Here is a 17,645-nt window from a genome sequence, read left to right on the forward strand (position 1 = left end):
TTACTCTGCCAGGACCCAAAGACTGAGTTGCAGAGACACCAAGGCAGATGATGATGTAGGAAAAGAACAGAGAAGAGCAACTGGCAAGAGAAGGAGCCTCATATTCTTCCCTGCATTGTGGCTGAACCCTGTCACGGTACATTTATTAGGTTTTATCAGTTTTTATCTCAGTCCTTTCCTGTATCTTGGTTTCCTAATTGAAACCCAAGATGTGACTCCATCTGTTCATCTCAGCAGCCTCTACTGCTTCTCAGGGTGCAGTTCCATCATCAGCCTAATCCAATCTGTGCTACAAATCTTCCATGTCACTAGGTATGGAAGCTTCTTTTCCATTGGCTTCAGCAATTATGGAAACGTGCAGTGAACTGGGTAATTCAAAACTCACCCTCTCTTCCCACTCCCAAAGTAACTTTGAGTCAGAGCTGGATCACTGCATATCTGCAAGGCTGCAAAGTGTGGAGCAACAGAGTAAACATGCATGTAGGAACCACCCTTTATTTTCAGGAGTCCAGCCATTAAATCACATCCTCTGTCTCTTGGTACCTGGGAAATGCTAGCAGCTGAACACTATGGCAAACAGCTATATCACTGGGAAAGTTAGTCATGAAGAAGACAACCACAGTTTTCCAGTAAGAAATCACACTAGTAACACTGAGAACTACACAAAATCTCAGGGTTTTTTTTTTTATTTTGGCTCACCTTCCATCGAGGTCCAACCTTTATATGCATTGTTGTCTTCTTATCCCACAGAACTGTAATGTCCTGTTCTGGAAAGTGTATCACAGTATAATATCCAGCCTTCCAAAGCTGATAGTTAGATTTGTTTTCCTGTCCCCTCAATGTCTTCTGACAGAAATGAATACGTATTAAGATCTAATAAAGTAATTCTACTAAAGTATGCAGCCAATTAATTACAGTGTATGCTGAAGAATATTTTATCTTTAACATATAGCTGAATCAATAATATTACTAGAAATGTTGTTTAATACTTTGATATTTTGTCTTTTCAATCATTCTGATTGATTTTGTACTTTGGTTTCCCTTTCAAAACCAAGTAAACCAATAAATAAATGCCAATATGCTTCGAATGCTTGAGGCTTTTGAGCAGTCATCTTTGTAGACTAGAACTTGAAAAACAGAACTTGAAAAAAACAATGAAAAAATAAATTTTTTCCTGGGACCTGCTCTTTTATCTAGGCCTAAGCACTTGTACTATGTTAACTCAGACTGAGAGACTTTTTCCAAAAACATGCTCCTTTAGAGATGTAACTTTACAATGTTTATCTTAAAGGGCGACCCAAAAAGGAAAGAAAATAACTAACCTGCTTCTCAGAAGATTCACTAAAATAAATCTCAGTGTCTCCAACAGTGATGAAAAGATTCTTCGAGCAAACAATATCATTGTCAAAGCATTTTTTGTTCTGAGCAATTATAGATATATTTGAGTTATCTGTGCTCTGCAATATGAAGAAGAAATCATTTTAGTTATAGATTCTATTGCATTTCACTGCTGCAGATTTATTCCAGGCTTACCATCACAAAAAGATGAATAACTTAGTACTTACACATCTTTGAAATTAAATTTAAGAAAAGCTACCAAACAAGGAAATGCATTTTTAAATTCAAAGCTGAACCCACAGCCAACTCAAACTTTGGAGTAAAACACAAAGAACCATTACGTTCAGCTGTAAGTCCTCTTTTTGAGGACTTCACAACCTCAAAAGATCAACCTACCCCTAAAATAAGATTCTAGTTTAGGCTTTTAAAATGTGCTCATACATGGAATCCAGTATTTACTGCACAGTATGGTTGTCAAAATCAAGACGTGCTATAAAAAGAGCTTTATTTTTAAACCAAGGTACTTGAGATCAAGCTGCTTTCATATTTTTAAAACCAAGAAACCTACCATTCGTCAGCAGTAGATAGAACAATTTTTGTACCACCACCCATCAAAATTCACAAAACCATGAGTCATGCTCAATCTTATTGGAGGGGGCAAAGGTTTCTGCCAACATTTTTGTTTGTGCTTTTTTCTTTAACATTTAGAAGATTTGTCTACTCTGTTGTCTTTTGATTTGCTGGTGTTTTAGTACCCAAATTTCCAATTTACAGCCTTCCCAATTCCATATCTGTTTGCTTTCTGGCCTGTAAATTAATTTAGTTTTCTCAGCACATAAAAATCACTTTTGCACCTTGGCTCAACTTGTCTGTTTATTCACCTGCAGCTTCTGTGGTTCTTCTGTACTCTAAGGGGAAACATACATGCACTTTGTAATTCCCCATGCTAGGATTGGTACTAGAACAAAGGACATCAGCTGTATTTTCAGAGTTGATAAAACTACCACAAACAAAAATAAAGTTGAGTCACTCTTATTATTTCTTATTTTAGTTTGCCTTTCAATTCATTTCTGTACCAATTTTTGCAAGTCAACAAGAAGCCATAACTATAGAAAAGACTTGAGAGAGTTAACTTCATAACATTAATACAAGCCATTAACAGTGCTTCTGAATCCAGTTTACTTTTTGACCAAATTCAGTCTTACAGCCGTTACAAACCTGAGACAGATACGAAATAAAAATCTTGGAGGGGGCAAGCTATATATCTCACCCGCTGAGCCATCCAGTCTTACATGAGACACGTGAGTAGTGCTGGAAACAAAAAGATGTTTAAACTTTCTTTTACTCCCACCCTCCTTTAAACACTCTCTGAGACTACAACAAGCTGAAACTAATTGCAGGTGCTAACGGGCACAGTGGGCAAGACAGGAATGGTGGTATCAGCTGTTCCCCAGTCCTGGGAACTCCTCTTGGCTCCCAGCAATGCTCTTGGAGAGCTCCACTTGGCCACAATGGGAATGAACCCTTGCCTTGGTTTGTGCCCACAGCATCTCTCCCCTGAGCTTTGCTCCCTCCCTTGGCTGGTGTACCTCTCTCTTGGTCAGTGTACCCCTGAAAGGTGCTGGGTACATACTCCTAACTACTCCCTGCCTGTCACATTTGTACCCTTATTTTTCTGTGTTCTTCAGAATTCAAGAATAAAAAACCCTATCAGCAATTTTTCCTCACCAATGAGAAATACTGCATACAGAAAATATGGGAAGGACCTTTTTTTTTTCCTCCTTCATGAAAGTCATAGTGACCAAACTGTTTAAAGAACACTTTCAATCCAAAAAAAAAAACCCCACCCAACCCCAGATGATGGGAAGCATAGAGGTATTTTCATTGCCACACAGAGGAGGTGCTACAGCTTTGCTGCCCTTAGTCTAGCATGGTCCAGAAGCCAGAGGATGCTGCTACTTGGCATAGAAAACACTCTACAGCAAGCGTGAGCGAATGCCATGAACATAAGGTATGGGAGACTGCCTGCAAGCTTTATGTTACCCTAATGCCAGGGCTTAAGAAACAGGTGATATGTGTTAGCAATTAGCTTGAAAGACAACAGTGAAAGTGGGTAAAGTTAGCCACAAGCTGCTGGTGGTAAGGAGGGGATGTAGGAAATTGGCTCTTTGTGATTTAGCAGGGGAACTCAGTTTAAAAGTACTGAAAGCTTCAGGGTAAAGCAAAGTTCATCTTTTCCATTCTGTTTTAAAGTTGTTTTAGGTTGCACTCAGGATAAAATTGGTCACTACCTTTTTGGGAAATAAACTGTGTTTTAATTAAGCCGGGCTTGCTGCTGGAGTCAGTCCAGTAATTATTCCCCTCCAAGTCAGATAACAGTCCAGAGCATTTTTGGATTTATTGGAGGTGATATGGTAAATTAAAAAGGAGACAAACTCATTAGTTTGGTAGATAGGACGCAAGCTGATACGTTCTATGCTGGCCAAATGAAAAGTGAGCAAAGAAGCTACCTCCCCACCACGAGTCAGTTCAGAAGAGGACTTTGCTTGCAGTCTATGGGTCAGTTTGATGCCCAGGACATTGTGGGCTGTTTTCACCGCAGAGTTCATTCCTCTTCAGTTAGCTTAGCCTCAGCAAAAGGGGACACTCTGAGTTAATAGGGAAGCAATGTCTTTACTGTAAGAAAAGAGATGGGCGGCTTTATTTTAAATAAGGGTAGTTAATTCAGGCTAATTATCCCACAGTAAAAATACACCTTTTTTGGCAATGAAGGCAAGTTCTTGGAGCAGCAGCGGGTAGCTGTATTAGCTATGTTAATTGAGGCTGCTGCCTGTGCCTTCTGACAGTGCAGGCCAATCCCTTCAGCGGAACAGCATCAACATACTCAAGTCAGAAGTTTTGTGTATGGTTGGGATTTGAGCCAAGGGCAAAAGTTGAGTTACATTTCAAGTTAACTCTGCAGCAGAGAGAAGCCTGGAGACAGGGAGCGTTTTGCTGACCAAAGCCAGAACAGGGAGTCCTGAAGACCTGTGAAGTACTTCCTTACTTGTAGGACTGCATGCTGGTGTTAAATTACTAAAAATGATATAGGATGGAAATGCAGAGAGACAGCGGTGGTGGTTCAGTAGAGTTATGAGTAAACCAGACATTTAAGAAAAAGGGCTTTACATTAAATCCTGTGTCTTCTGTGCTTTCTCTCTTTCTAATTAAATCTTAGACCTAAACTCAAATATAAAAACACCATTATGGATTGTGTACCTCTTGTGACTCGAAACTTTCACGATAAGATTTGCTTTACGTACATACCCTTGCCATTCTCTCCATATTCCTCAATAAAAATTGAGTCCTCTCCCAGCCAAAATTCGAAGTTGAAGGACAGTTTCTATCATGGTCTTCAAATTATTCTGTAACTGCTGCATATGCAGCCTCTTCTTTCAGCAGGGAAGAAATAAAGTGCAGTTGAAACTTAGCGTTTAACTATTGCCAATGAAAAAGAAAGAACGGGGACTATTTAGATAAAGGGGGGGGATCATCTTTTAATGTTTGTATAAGACAGTGAGGTGTTGGGCAAATTTCGACAGCTCATAGAGACTGTGATAGTATAAATGATAGTGATTGAGTTCCATCTCTCTAATCTGCACTGGATCCACACAGGTATGAAAACAAACTTTTGTCACTACTGCTGGAAGAAATGTCTGAGTAGACACCAGGAGCAGGTCTAATGAATAACAAGGTGGGGTTTTTTGTTGTTTTTCTTTTTTTCCCTGCACAGTCTCTTTCCAAGGCAGAGTCACTCTTTACCTTTTTAGGTAAAATACAGCCAACAGGGGATGTACTACAGTTCATCATGTGAAACCTACTTACGCTGACAGAAACTAGAAATAAAATGGTTTTCCCACTGCAAGAGTATCTTCCCACGTAAATTACCATATCCAGCCTGTTCCAACTTAATATCAGTTTCTTTGTGATAACATGGAGTTGCCAAGCAACAGGGAAGACAGAGTCACAGCTCTGGGCAGTCAGTCAAAAGCTCATTGTCAGTCCCGCTTCTCAGGACATTCTTTTTCTAGACTTCACTGCACTTTTTTTCCATATTTTTTCCAAGCCGAAAAAGCAAAGCACTGCTTTCTTTTTTTTTTTTTTCCTTTTTTTTTTTTCCCCCCTTTTTTTTTTCAGTAGTGCTTGGGAATGCTGGGGTTTATTTTTGTTAGAAACTTTCTATTTCAATATCCCGTTAGAAATTTTCTATCGCTGTCAACCAATAACAAAACTGTGCAATGTGCTTACATAGTCAAAATGCAGCCTAGGAGAAGACAATTTAAAAGTGGCTGTGTTTATCTTCTTTGAAAGTTTTATTAAAATCTTTCTAACAGTTCAGTGTAAAGGCTCATTCTCTTCGATTCTTAATACCCTGATTTCTCCATATTTTTTTTTGCTATGTTCCCTACAATACCATGACTTGCAAGCTAGGGTGGCCATAAAAGCATCTAGGGACATACTGGGAACTGGCTAGAGGTAGATTAATCCTATTTTCCTTTTATTTTAATGAGTCTTTAGAGGTTTTCATATATAACCACACACACAAACAAATGCAAAAAGCTCTAAAATACTGAAAAAATATACAGTAGCTTAAAAAGTAGAATTTGCTTTCTCCTTCCTACATATTTTCAGAGAGGTACCATTAGCTCTGTTCAGACTTAACCTTTCAGGAAATTTTATAGAAACTCAGAATTAGTTTGGTGGTTGTTTATTGGGCTCTGAGTTTCTTCTGAAGGAACTTAGCATTTCAAACTATTACTTCTAGTGAGCATGATCCTAGGATAACTAAAGCATCTTAGCCCATATTTAGTGAGCATTTAGGCATAAATATTTAAGTGTTTTTGAAGAGCAGACACATGCCTTGGCACCAAACATGATCTTGCCTTGTTAGTTTCTTGTGCCATTTTACCAGGGGGGTTGATCTCCAGATAATCAGTGAAAGCACATTAATCATGCAAAACTCATTCACAATTTACACCAAGAAACATCTCCTGTTGGAAGGCTTCTTTCATTTTGCTGGTGTGATACTTTCTTCTGTACCATTTCAAATATATATATACACACACACACACATTCTGTGTAACTTTGTTTAATCCCTGCTTTTGCATCCTGCACAAGTTATTATCAAATGCCTTTCCCCATTGCTAGTCAATTGGAGCAATATTGCTTGGAGTCAGCAGATGGCACTGATACACACTGTCTCGGTTTGGGAACTGAACATGAAAGTCGAGAAACAATATTATAGGAAAGATAGTAATTGATCCTCTTACAGGAGAGAGAAAAGGAATGGTAACAGTACTTATTTTTCCACTGATGTTATGTATTTCTATACAACTATTTAAAAAAAAAAAAAAACACCACAACACATTTAGGAACTAAGAACCTAAGACCTAAATTGCTCATGCACATACACATGCATATAAATTCTCTTTTCCTCAGCATCTCCTATGGACCTGCAGATTATGTGCTTATTTTCACTAAAAATAGGCCAAAGAAACTTGCAATACACCTGTGATATATGACACATTTCTAGCATTGTAGCACAGTTGAGTAGAAATGGAGGAGAGCAACATGACTGAGTAGTTTCACTGATGCAAATTCAAAGGGCTGAGATTATTCCAGCTATTGACTCACCCTCAAACAATTTCCAGATGTCTGCTAATGCATCCACTATAACTCTTTCTTGTTTCTTTAAAAGTGACTTCCCAAAAGGGTACACCTCAGGCAGAATAAACTCTTGACAACTCTTGAGAAAGAAGCGTTACAACTATCTGCATGTATGTATACAAGCAATAGGAAAAATACATCATTATATCCCATATACTTCATTATACATAGTTTTTTTGTAGTAGATTTTATGGCAATATGGAGTTGGGTGTTCTGAGGTTTTGTCAGAAAAAAATCCAAGTAATTTTTAAAAATCTACTGCTAATAATGAAAAGTACACGACAGGGAATATTTTACTTGATATACTTCAAAACCTTGTTCTAAATCAACATTTCTAAATTTTGAAAAAGTTGATTAATAAGCTAGAAATCACTGGAAAGGTTTTGTTTTTCTGGGGGTTTTTTTTGGTATTTTAAGAGAACTATATTAAAAGGTTTGAGAAAAGATCATTTAAAGCAGATTTCGTTTCATTTACTTAGCTTTGCCTGCTTGGGTATCTGATTTGGCTTTTGCACAGGTCACATTGCTGCAATCCCTTTCTAATTAAAAATGAGATATTCTGAAGATTAAGGATTTGGGAACATTCAAATATTTGTTTCCAAGTGACACATTCTGCAACATGAGCTATTGTGAATCACAAATCAGCAGCACAGTTGGTGGTGTTAGTTTTAAATATCTAAACAGGTATTTATATGAGATCTATTAGTAATATTTTATTAATAAGTGCATGATAAATGCCAATATTTTATCATTGTTTGTTGTACTGATAAAGCACAACATAACAGGAAATAAAAAGACAAGATATAGTGGTGATAAATTTGCCTTTTCTGAGCTCCAGCAAATGATGGTAGGAGCTAGAAAGCTGGAACTCGCACAAAGCTTTTATTTTTTAAAATATAATGAATGTTAAATGTGTTCATTTACACTGCTGATGCTTAGTTTCTATGCATTCAGAAACAAAAATACTTGTATCCCGATGTAAACCGGAGTAAATTTAATTCACAGTTCTTGTAGCTCACCGGCAACACTGAGAGTCAGAGGCCATAGACTGCTAAGCAGCGTCTACAGGTTACTAGCCTGAGCATCCTCCCACTTCAAACAGAGCAAAAGGCCTTCATTTTACTGCTGCCAACATACTGTACAGCTTCATGAAACAGCAACACATGATGCTGGGTTTTGTTCATCTTTTACTGCTGTATCAGTAGAAGATGGGCATCAACAGTCCACAAAGCTGTACCCACCAGAGGCCATCCAACTCAGGCAGTCACTGATACGGTGAACTGCCTTTTCTGGCAGCCATCAGATTATAACATTTTAGAGTCAGTATAGCCAAAGGGCTGTTGGATGCTTAACATTAACCCAAAAGCAAAAATTCAAGGTGAAAAGGTCGCTTTCTTCAAGCTGTGTGGTCGCTAAATGGCAAGGTCCTCAGAAAGAGGATCCAACTTCTGAGTCACACCATGCACACACTGCCTCCAAACTGCCATTCTCATGGCAAGAAAATTTTCCCCAAGCCTTTCCTGGAAGACCTCCATGCTAATCTGCACAAATTGAAAGAAATCTTTCCTTTGTTGGAGAATAAAAGTGATTCATTCACTGCATAATTTAATGGTCTGGAGAATCAGGTGGTGGAGACGGAAAGGCATGTAGAGGTAATTGAGTCTGAAATCATTGATCTGGAGAAAATGGAACCAGAGCATAAATCCATTGCCAACTGTAATCAAATCTTTTGCTCACAGAAGGGGTGGAAAAAACGGAAAAACAGGTACAAGCCAATGTTATCTGAGCGCTGTGCTTCCCAGCTGAAGACAAGAATGGAAAGAGATGTCTCCCACAGGGAGCTCACTACTGACCCTTACAGGACTTCCAGAGACCCAGAAAAAAGAGGCCATCCAGAAAGGTTTCCTCTGAAATCATGGGACTGATGAAAAGAAAACTCTTGGTGTTCTTTGCAACCAGAGCAGGGCCAACTATTCACAGTAAATAATATTTTCACTGAAATGTAGTCTCTCTTTTTTTGGACACAGATTTGCATGCAAATTGTCAAGAAACACATCATTATTTCTCCACAGTTACCGTTGCTATAAATTATTTGACAAGTGTTTTAGGTGGACATAGTTTGGCACATCACTTACTCATGAAACCGTTTTCTGCAATGTGGCTTTGAGGATTAGGTATGTTGATTAAAAAATTAAAGGCATTCTGATTGGGACCCCATGTTACAGTTTTGTTCCCCGAATAGATGAAAATTACTTTCAGAGTCAGGTTTCCAAAGTAAAACATTTGTGATTTCAAATTCATCATTATTTACTTTACCATTAAAATCTTCAGAGTCTATTAAAAGAAAATATTTGTCTTAACTATGAATAGTCAGGCTGACAATGTTGGTTAACCATGAACCTGCAGCTGTAGTCCTCCACTGGGTGACTAAGAGCAAGCAGAATATATTAATTTTACAAACAGCCTATGAGGGAGACCATGCAAAATACTATTTCATTCTATAGGTTTGCCAGCTTCACGGATCTACAGACTGGATACCTGGCACAAATGATGTTGAAAAAAGCTGCATAAAAATTTACAGATATTCAATAAGGGGAAATGGGATAAAGGCTACTTGTGTCTCCTCAGATGTGACAAATGAGTAATTGAAGAATTGTTGTTTTGTGTGTGATTGCCCCAGCTTGTGCCCAGTCATTACTTAATAAATTTACCAATGAAGATATATATATCAGCAAATAACGAGTAAACAATTATCAGTGCATCAACCAAATTCTGTATTAAGCACTCTAATAAAGCCACCATAAACTAAGAGCTTTGAACTTGCCTCAAGTTACCAAAGAAGGGGTATGCAAGAGAAGAGCTCCCTTGCTGTATTCCCCAGGGCAGACCAGGTATCTAACACTGGGGACTGCTCATCAGTAGGATAATCCTTTGGGAAACAGTAGTACTGGTTCACTAGATCATGCATGTTTTGTTACATGAACCTCTGCCTTAACAAATGGTGTCTCATGTGATGTCTCCCAACCCAAATGAATTACACCTTCACTTCTAATTGGCATAACAGTTCAATTATTTAATCAAATGTCTGGTTGTTGCTTTCATAATCCTCCAACACACTACGTCTGGTGATAAAATTGGCTTTAAAAGAGCCTTCATGGTTGCATCAAAAAGATTAAAAAGATGACTTTAAAATGGACAAACCCCCAACGTCAAATGAAAAGAAGTGAAAATATTTTTATCACATGCTTTAAAGTTAGGACTAATCTATAAAATGTGGGTACTTGAGGATGAGGGGTTAGTTCTGCTGACCTCTGTCTTTCAGGAATAAAACAGTCCTTCCCTTTCTTGGCTTTAGGACCTTATTGACAACCTACTAAAGTTAATGGAAAGACTTCAGTGGGTTATTTGGGGTTTTTTTTTGAAAAGGCAGATAAGCATTACAACAGAGCTCCCTCTCATTAGAGGATATTCTGATAGTTAGACTATCCCTCTAAACTCTTGCTTGGAGAACCCCCCAAATCAGAGGAAATATAATTCTGCTTCTCAGAAGAGAAGAGGTCTGAGTGACCCCATGAGCACTGACCCTCCAAGCCTTAATGAAGAATGCACTAAACTGCAGTACTAAAAACTACCACAAAGCTTAAAAAAAAAGCCAACAGGAGTGATAGAAAGACAGCAATTTTACTATAAAAGCAAAAGTCTGTGAAACAGGCAAGTGGAAGAAATAGACCACAAGTATAAGTCACATGCAGTACCAGTTTGCTAGAAAAATAACACCATTTTGATAGGGAAAGGATGTAGCATCATCAATGACAGAAGGTAAGCAAGAAAATGCATGAAAGTAAGCTATTTAAATCTTTTTAATTAAGAAATCGTTTGGATTAAATTCATCAATATTCAGATTAGCTAAAATGAAGTGTTTACATGATCTACACTGATAAAAGTTAAATGACTTGGTCTGAGAAGATTTTTCTTTTTTTTTTTTTCTTTGAAATTACTGAGGTTTTAAAATGTTAGAAGCAAATATTGATGTCTTCTCTGTGAATGTAATTTTTCCATACAGGGACTTTACTTTGCAGTGTTTAAGGTAACTCCTAATTCCTTGGAAAAGATGAAGTTATCATTTCATGAGATATTACTGCCCTAATTGTCTTAATTGCTGCATTAAATCTTATTGGTTGTTTTCTGACCGATGGATATATCTGTTCAACTAGTTATAAAGGGCTTTTTCATACACCTACTGTCACCTTAAACAAAAAGGCCTGACAGATGATACTGATGTTGAAAACAAAGTTTGAAGTTTCATAATTGGCTGAAAAGTGATACTTGATTTTTCTCCCATAAGAGCACAAAAGCTCCTTATTAAAAACATAGTAAAAGGCAAGGATGACTTCTTTGTTTGGTACAGTGCAATACAGTGACAAATTAAAGAGCTGTTCAAACAGATCACATTTAGGGAGGCTAACAGCCAAGTCAAACAATGAGGGCTGGTAACGTGGATGGGAACCGCACATTATCATGCCACTGAGGACATGGGATTCAGATTGTAGTTCTTGGACTCAGTTCTATGTCTGGGAAGAACTAGTATGCCAACAAATTTATTGTAGTTATCATTTCCTTTATTGCACTGCTACAACACCTTTGTTTAGAGTATAAAAGATAGGAGAGACAAAGCGGTCCACTTCTCATAGGAAAAAGATTAGCGAAAGGGAAGGGACAAAGTTATTACAGTGTTGTATATACAATATTACAACTACTTCAGCTGTTTCAGTTTCAGGTGTTTGGTGAGCCTTTTACATGTTATCCATAAAAATCAGCCTCGTAACAGCACTGGGAACTACCATTAAGACATTGGATTGTGTACTAGCAACTATCAAATCTATAATGTTCTGTAATACCTTCCAGGTGGAGAACCTGAAGCACACAGCACATAACCCCTCCATGGTAGGGCTGTTGGACTAGATGATATTTAAAGATCCCTTCCAACCCAAACCGTTCTATGATTCTCTGATTTAAGTTAAAAAAATACATTTGTCTGTAGAACAGCTAGCATGGTCTAGGTGGCAAGACTGCCCTGGACAGCTGTGCATGCCAAGGTGTTAGGTGAGGCATTTAAACGTTTGCAACTACATATACTTTCCCACATGTCATCTGGCTTGTTTATTTGAACAACAGGCTATAAGACGCAGGGCTCTCACATATCTTCTGAACAAAAAGTAGCTCAAGGGAAACTATATTATTCTGATACTACTATTAAAAGATGTCACTGCCCATGGCCATAACGTAGGGGAGGATGATTATGAAGAGACAAACACGGAAACTTCTGCTCTACGAACAACAAAGCCTTTTTCAACAAGGAGCAGCCTCATCATGCTATCATGTCTGCACGTATAATGTAGTTTAACCACATCAGTATGCGGTACATCTGTGTACATGTACATGGTACAACTGTGGTGTAACTGTACATGCAAATAAAAGCATATGTGAAATTGGAGAACATATGACGCTTTGGATTATCATTCAGGCTGCCACTAGAAAGGTGCCAATTAAATCTGTTTCATATATTTTTCTCACATAAAGTTCCATTCCATGCATAGTGGTAGCTAATTTAGTGCCTGTCTTCATGGTAGCATAGTTACACTTATTTTTTCTGTTCCTTGATTTGCATATTTCATTGTTGAATTTTGTCCTCTTTTTTATCATGCGGTGCTTTCTGCCATAAGTTCTTTTGCACCTTTTGGTGGTCCATCTTTGTTTCAGCTGTTCAGACTAATTCTTTACCATCAGCATACTCCACCTCAATCCTCACACCAGCTTTTCAAAATTGTTTCTGAAGATGCTAAATGCAGGTCTCAGTATGGATCCCTGTGAGATGTCACCAGAATTTCTCCATTTTAAACAAAGGCCATTTATTCCTATCTTTTAACTTCTAACTTTTAATTCATGTCTCAAAGAATCTTCACCGCCATCCTATGAGAGACTGACGTCTAAAAAATATTTGTTGAAATTTTTCACCAAAAGGTCTTTAAGCTAAAATACACACGTATTGACCTGATCATCCTCATCCATATGTTTATTGTCTTCACGGAATAACTCAAAAGATTCATCATGCATGGACTTCTTTTACAAAAAAAAAAAATCAACTCTTCCCCAATTATAATTTCTCTTTATTATTAAATTTCTATTAATTTCTTTCTTATGTAAATCAGACATATTGGTCTGTTCCTGCCAAATTCAGCCATAGAGTCCTTTCAAAATATTTGGTTATACTGCCATCTTCCATGCCTCTGATTCCAGGACTGCACATCACGTAGTTCATCAGTTCTGTGTTTTAGTTCTCTCAAAGCTCTTGGGCGCTTGCCATCCTTTGTTTCTTTTATTTTTTCCCCTAAAACTTCTCCAAACATTTCACAGTCAAAAATGAGCCCACAGATACATCATCTGTTCCAGACATAATTATGCAGTGCTTAATTTGTAATAAACAGTCCTTCAATATAGATCATGAAAGTTTTCCATATACTAAAGAGGAAAGAAAAAATATGAACAAATTAGGCCATACTTTCTCACATTAGCTAACTTTGGGAAAAAAAAAAACCAGTTTGAAAATCTGAAAAAAAGTCTGAAAAGTCTGGAAAGCAGATCTACGTAGGCAGCATTTTCGTCATTTGTGTCATCAAGTTCACCTGAAGAAAGGCCTATTGGCAGTGTGCCACACACCTTAATTATGTGGCTGCCAACTTTATTCCTGGACTCCAAATGCTCCCCATGGTTTGTTTCCAGATAGGCACTTTTTTATGCAGTAGAGTGGCAGGTGACATTTGATTGTAAAAGCAAAACATTCCAGTATCATGCTAAAGATTGAAAAAGCAGCATAGATTTGTCTTACACACCTCTCTGTCTGGATGACATAAGAATTAAGAAATGATAACACACCTTTCCACCTCATCATACAGGCAAGATGATTTTACAGGTAAAGTAACCCCAGTTTGTTCCATCTTAAAGGAGGAAGGTTTGTGCAAAGGTTCGTATATGTCTAAGAGTAGGAGCTCTTTTATGAGACAATAAGATACATGCCAGAAGTTTACTATGAGGTATTCTTATTATCTGTACCAAAACTCTCTCTTTTTTTATTTTTTTTTAACAAAGAAAAAAATCTGGAACTGATCTTTTATTTCACAGCTGTGAATACTCTCCTAGAGTGTTCATGAAATAAACTATTTGCAGTAGTCCTTGTTGAGAAACTGTGCTTTTTCTTAAGGTTAGACAGTCAGGGTTGACAGAAAATGAATATCCTTCTAAACACATTACTGTAACTCAGGAGGCAGACTCTTAGCCTTAATAATAGCAACAATGATAATAAACAATGGTGTTGTTAGTAATAGAATATATTTCTAAATGTCAGTAATGGTATTTTTAAACAAAAAAAGGCTAGCAATGTACTGTAAATGTGTGCTATGAGGAACATGAGCATGTAGCTGCCAGACAATCTCAATGAAGGATTTAATTGTTGAATTATGAAATCGTTGTGTTTGATATTATGGTACACATACGCTCCAGATCTGATGCAGATCACATTCAAGAGAGATTCCAAGCAGCCTCAGAAGTTGTCATTAACCCTCTGCCAAGCAGAGTTTATAGATAATTTTTAAATAAGTCTATAGATTATACCTAGTTCTAGGACAGTTTCTATGGCGTTTTTCTCTGCTCGTTGTGATGAAAATATGGTTAAGGTAGCACAGAAAACATTGCTTTCTATTTTTCTCTAGCCCACATAGATATGCAAGGACACACCCATGTACGTTTTCAAATGGCTGAGCACAAAATGTCATTTACAGATTCTTCCTTTCAGACACATCTGTTCTGCACCTGTTTGCTTAATGCTTGTTTCTGTAGAACATCTCCTGATGTTCAAAAGACTTGCCCTCTCATGGAAACTTTCACTTGGACACATCAAAATGTATGAATATTCTTCCTACCTTTAGCAGATAAGCTTGGCAGTCACTGACATAATCGTACTCCAATCCATCAAAGGTATAATAATGTCGATCTCCATAAATAGTGCATACAGCAGGACAGGGGTAACTAGTGCAATTGAATATCCCTCTCCGACAAACACTGTAAGGAAAGTTAACAATCAGTATCTTCTCATAGCACAGTCATTTTCTTTTTATTTTCGAGAAGAAACTTTCTTGGGTTCTTTCTTTCAAGTTATACAGAAATTCATGAAAGGAAGAAAATTCTCAGACCTTGAAACACAGAGCTATTCTGTGGATTGCTTCTGAAATTATTGGTGATGCCATGGCAGAAACGTGTTGAGCATTTTTCCATCAGCACATATGTACAATAAAAATGCATAAGAAATGAATGAAAAATCTTAAAATTTTTATGGCTTATGCAAATATTTCCATCATTGCCTCCAGAATAGATAAGACACCATGCCACAACACACTCATTCATAAAACATCAATATTATATTTTTTCTTCAGAAATTTTGATTAAAATCTGCACATATTCAATACAGAAGACCTCCAGTACTACCTGTAAGATTTCAGGGTATCAGAAAAGTACGGAATGAATTTAAGAAATAAATGCTGATATTTTGCAGGATTACTTTTCCTGTCAGCTACATTCAGTGACTTACATGAATTTATATAAAGTACTGACAGCCTCTAGTTCTGCTTGTGTAAGTATATAAGCTCAGTTGATTTGCCAATGAAGTTTTTAACTGATTAAAAGCTGCTATGTCAAACTTTCTTTTTGATTATTAAATAGATACTTAACTGAAGACAGATATTTTGGCTAGCAAATTATAACAGATAAAAAACTGTTTTGCATCAATATAAGTCAGGTAAGGCCTCTTAAAAATGGTGATGGACTTTAGCTCATTTTCCAATTCTAATGCTTTTTTATTTCCTTTTTCTTTTTTTATTGCCCACATTCTTTCTATACAGTTGCTCATGCTGACTGGTAACTCATGCTGCAGTTGTCCAGTTGCCGGAGGAGCAGACTATTTACCACTGTCATATATTTAATTTCTTTTTTTTTCTTCTTGGTTGTCTTTCATGATATTCTATTCTCCAAAATGCCAAATGTCTTTTCTTTCAGAGATTAACTGATATGTGTGGAATCAAACATTTGTTCTTGACTGTTTTTTAACTTGGATATCTTCTGCTTCCTTTTCAGATCCGAAGAAGCACTCACCCAAAAGTCTGCCTACTCCTCCAAGTCTATTACTGAGCTTAATAAAAGATATATCCCGTAACTGTCTATAAACAAGCATATACATTTAAAAAGCATATACATTTTTGATTTTCAATGTACTCAACACGTTTTCTGTATCAGTTTCACGTTGTGGCTAGACCCAGATGATTTGGAAGTAGGCAAAATGCACGTCACTCACCAGGTGTAACATGGTGTAGCTATCACTTCCCCGGACAGAAATTCCCTGTCTTTCCAGGTGCATGGGCAACTGTCAGGGATATAACATTTCCCTCTATGCTCAGCCATCCTTCAAAATAAAACAATTATTAAGATGAAAGCATAAATTCCCAAGTAGATAACATAACTGAATGGGTAGTGTATTGTCTAAACCCCACCAAGGGCAACTGGTCAGCCAGCCAGCCAAGGACAATAGTTTCAGCAACAAAAGCTGCCCGAATAAAATCATCTCCAGTGTGCACAGCTGAAGACCTCACAAAGCTCACAGCTGCGGCTCTCCTTCTATCTCGAAAGGGGTATGTTGGTGTAGGGCAGCGGCTCCTGTGCAAGAGCGCAGGTAGTGTAGATACTCCTCCCTGCAAACTGCAGAGAGCATCTGTGCGTTACACACGGGTGAGGCTGCAGCCGGGCTGCCCTTCCCTCCCTGCTGCTCCCTCGTCCTCCTGTCCCAGGGAAGCAGCTGGACTGATGTGCCTCCTCCTCCTCACAAAGCAGCAACCGTCCTGTTCTGAGCACGGGATAGTGAGCTGGGCTAGGGGAGCTGTTGCAGAGTTAGCAGGACAAAAGAAACACAGTTTACAAAGAGCAGTGGTGGAGGTTACCTGCCTACACCAGGGAAGTGGAAACAGCTCACAAGGTTAAGACAAAACGGCGGCATTTAATGCAAAAATCTGCAAGTCTGACTAGATCATGAATAAGCGACCCAGAGATATGGTTAACCACTTTTTGCTATCTCCTCATTTCCATCTGCTTAGCATTATTAACTTTTTTTAAAAAATGTTACTGACACTTCCAGCGCTGCTCCTTAGGGGAGCAATCGCTGCAGCTGTCATTGCAACACACAATTGAGAGCAGAGAGAGATGTGTTTTCAAAGTATGATCTGGAGATTGTTTCACTTGAAGTTGAAGGTAAAAGGAATACATAGATTAGAGTTTTCTTCTCCCCATAATTACTGGTTCATTAAAATTAATTGATTTTAAATAAGAGTCAAGTGTTCAGAAAAATGATTAAAGTTAGGAAAGCACTAGAATGGATGGCTTGGGAAGGTCATTTAGAGTCTCTGTCAATGGAAGTTAATTATCTTCCAAGAATAACATAGGTACAGCTGATGCTGCCTAAGGGCAGGATAATAACTTAGGCAGCCTTATGAGATCTCTTCCGA

At 37.8% G+C, this 17,645-nt stretch overlaps 1 protein-coding gene across 1 annotated transcript in view; it reads right to left on the reverse strand.

The window, feature by feature from the left end:
• The window catches only part of OTOGL (otogelin-like), a 97,316-nt gene that overhangs the window by 45,872 nt on the left and 33,799 nt on the right, over positions 1 to 17,645 (reverse strand). Inside the window, 4 exon segments of the mRNA XM_009882672.1 lie at positions 700 to 846; positions 1,323 to 1,457; positions 15,021 to 15,159; positions 16,445 to 16,552. Coding sequence (XP_009880974.1) covers positions 700 to 846; positions 1,323 to 1,457; positions 15,021 to 15,159; positions 16,445 to 16,552 — 529 coding nt within the window.

The sequence above is a fragment of the Charadrius vociferus genome, unplaced genomic scaffold (assembly GCF_000708025.1).
Source record: "Charadrius vociferus isolate BGI_N301 unplaced genomic scaffold, ASM70802v2 scaffold72, whole genome shotgun sequence".
Classification (NCBI taxonomy): Eukaryota; Metazoa; Chordata; class Aves; order Charadriiformes; family Charadriidae; genus Charadrius; species Charadrius vociferus.